Source organism: Palaemon carinicauda, chromosome 8, assembly GCF_036898095.1.
Source record: "Palaemon carinicauda isolate YSFRI2023 chromosome 8, ASM3689809v2, whole genome shotgun sequence".
In the NCBI taxonomy this organism is placed as follows: domain Eukaryota; kingdom Metazoa; phylum Arthropoda; class Malacostraca; order Decapoda; family Palaemonidae; genus Palaemon; species Palaemon carinicauda.
In genome coordinates this window covers 26,509,548-26,512,047 of record NC_090732.1, presented here as the reverse complement: position 1 = coordinate 26,512,047, position 2,500 = coordinate 26,509,548, and the positions used below count along the sequence as shown (strand labels likewise).

The 2,500-nt window shown below is 34.8% G+C and overlaps 1 protein-coding gene across 1 annotated transcript in view; it reads left to right on the top strand.

Moving 5' to 3' along the window:
- Positions 1 to 2,273, top strand: part of LOC137645152 (protein PFC0760c-like) — a 2,924-nt gene extending 651 nt beyond the window's left edge. The window contains exons 2-3 of the mRNA XM_068377982.1: positions 1,358 to 1,630; positions 1,696 to 2,273. Of these exons, the coding sequence (XP_068234083.1) occupies positions 1,358 to 1,630; positions 1,696 to 2,273 (851 nt within the window). The remainder of the gene's footprint in view (positions 1 to 1,357; positions 1,631 to 1,695) is intronic.
- Positions 2,274 to 2,500: the final 227 nt, after the last annotated feature.

The window sequence follows — 2,500 nt, the reverse complement described above, 5'->3', positions numbered from 1 at the left end:
ATATAGTCCGGGAAAGTGCCAAACAACTCTCGTATTTTCTTCTTTGTTTTCCGTTAATTTTAGCTTCGATAGACGGCATCCTTACTACACTACCAATTCACCATTTACACGGCCGGAAATCATTCTGACAACACGGGACCGCCATATCTAATGGCCTTCTCTGTCACAGCATCTCGGAAATTTTCCCATTCTCTTCCTCTCCAATTAGTTCTGTTCAATAAATAGAAGCGCATTGAACTTATGGTTTCTCATTTCATTCATTTCCTCATTTTCGAAATACGAAACTTTTTATTAGAAATAAATCCTAGATAATGCTTCATATAAAAATGCAATTATTACTTGAACTTTGATGGCTTCAGCTATTTGGTTGATAAGGCAGCTTCTCACTGCCTGGGATTCGCAAACTTTTATCAGGCAATCCTCATGTTCGTGACACAACACGTTAGCATCGAAAGCCATCGGCACTTTCATTGCCGCAATGCGAATGTAATCCTCGCTTACTACTGCCGCAGTGGCTTTTCATATTAACCTGACTTGATCATAGGTTATAAAGGTAAAAACTTTAGTTATCTTGGTCCCACTTCCACAGTCGTTATCATCAATGCTGTTGCATTTATTTTGTGAATGGGTATATTATCTTTGTAATTTGCTGTTATACAGTGTAGCAAGAATGCCCCACTAGTCATGCCTATTCATCTTTGTAATGTTAATGATGTATGTTATTGGTTAAGCTCTGAAGTTATTGCACAAATATCTTTATTTTTATTTGTAGTATATACCTGAAAAATTAAGTTCCTTTGTTTAAAAATTTCTGGAGAATTAACTGGGCTGTGAATAAATATCTAGAACTTATATATTAAGTATTTTTTTCCAGGAACATCAACAATATTTATTGATTAAACTCAATATATATTTTAGTATTGAAGTCAGATTCCTATATTGTTATAAGGAATAGGGTTAAAATTCTAAAATTTGCTATTAGGAATATGAAAGAATTAAGATTTATATAAAATAGGTTTTTTTTAATAAAAATTACCTAATTACAAATCACCATTGACATATATAGATAAGGAAGAAACCATATCATTGAAATTAGTAAAATTATGGCTTATATCAAAAGTATGAATATTATTAAAATCGACATTATTAATAAAATTATTAAAGTTATTAATATTCTTATTAAAATATCATTATTATTAAAATTGTCATTATTATTGAAATCAGCATTATTATCATAATTATCAGAATTGTTATCATTTAAATTGTTGTTATTGAAATTATTGAAATTGTTACGACAACTTCTACGATGACGACTTAAACACCTAAGACTAAGACGACGACAACCTCAATGATGAAGGCTTCAACGACGACAAGTTCAATAACGAAGATTTAAATGACAAAAACTTTGACAATGACTACTTCAACGACGACGACTGCGATGACGAGGACTTCAACAACAACGACTTCAACGACGAAGACTTTCATAACGACGAATTAACGACGAAAACTTCCACGACAACGATGAAGACTTCAACAACTGATGACTTCAATTACGAAGACTTCAAAGACAACAATATCAATGATGAAGACTTTGACGATGACAACAACTTCAACGAAGAAGACTTCTACCGCGATGACTCTATGACAAAGACTTCCACCTCGACGACTTCAATGACGAAAACTTCCACGGCGAAGACTTCCACGACGTCATCTTCAAAGACGAAGATTTTCACCACCACGACTTCAAACACGAAAACTTAAACGAATACGCCTTCAATGAAGTCGACAAATTAGGCAACAAAAACTTTAACGACAAAAACTTCGACGATAATGACTTCAACAACAACGTTTTCAATGACAACGACCTTTATAATGAAGACTTCAATGATGACGACTTCAATGACAAAGTCTCCGACGACGATGACTTCAACGACAAAGACCTCAACGATGGTAACAACTTCAACGACGAAGACTTCCACAACCATGACTCCAATGACAAAGACTTTCGCGTCGACAACTTCAACAACGAAGACTTCCACGATGATGTCTTTAACGACGAAGACATCCACAACTTCAACTTCAACGACGAAGACTTCAACGACGAAACTTCAACGACGAAAACTTCAACGACGAAGACCTTGACAATAACGACTTTCAACAACAACGACTTTAACGACGACGACTTCGATGACGAAGATTTCGACGACAGCGACTTCAACGAAGACGACTTCAATGACGACATCTTCAAACAACGAAGACTTCGACGACAATGAAGAAGACGATGATGATGATAAAAACTTCGACTATTATGTGTAATGATAGTACTAGTAGTAGTAGTAGTAGTAGTAGTAGTAGTAGTATTTCTTCTAGAAAGACCCACTCTGCTTATAAATGCTGTCATTTTTTTGAAGCATGACCATATTTTTAAAAACTAGCTGACCTAATCAACCCCTTGATTCCTTAGGTAAGAATGGCCATCACTACTTAAAAAAAGCTCTCA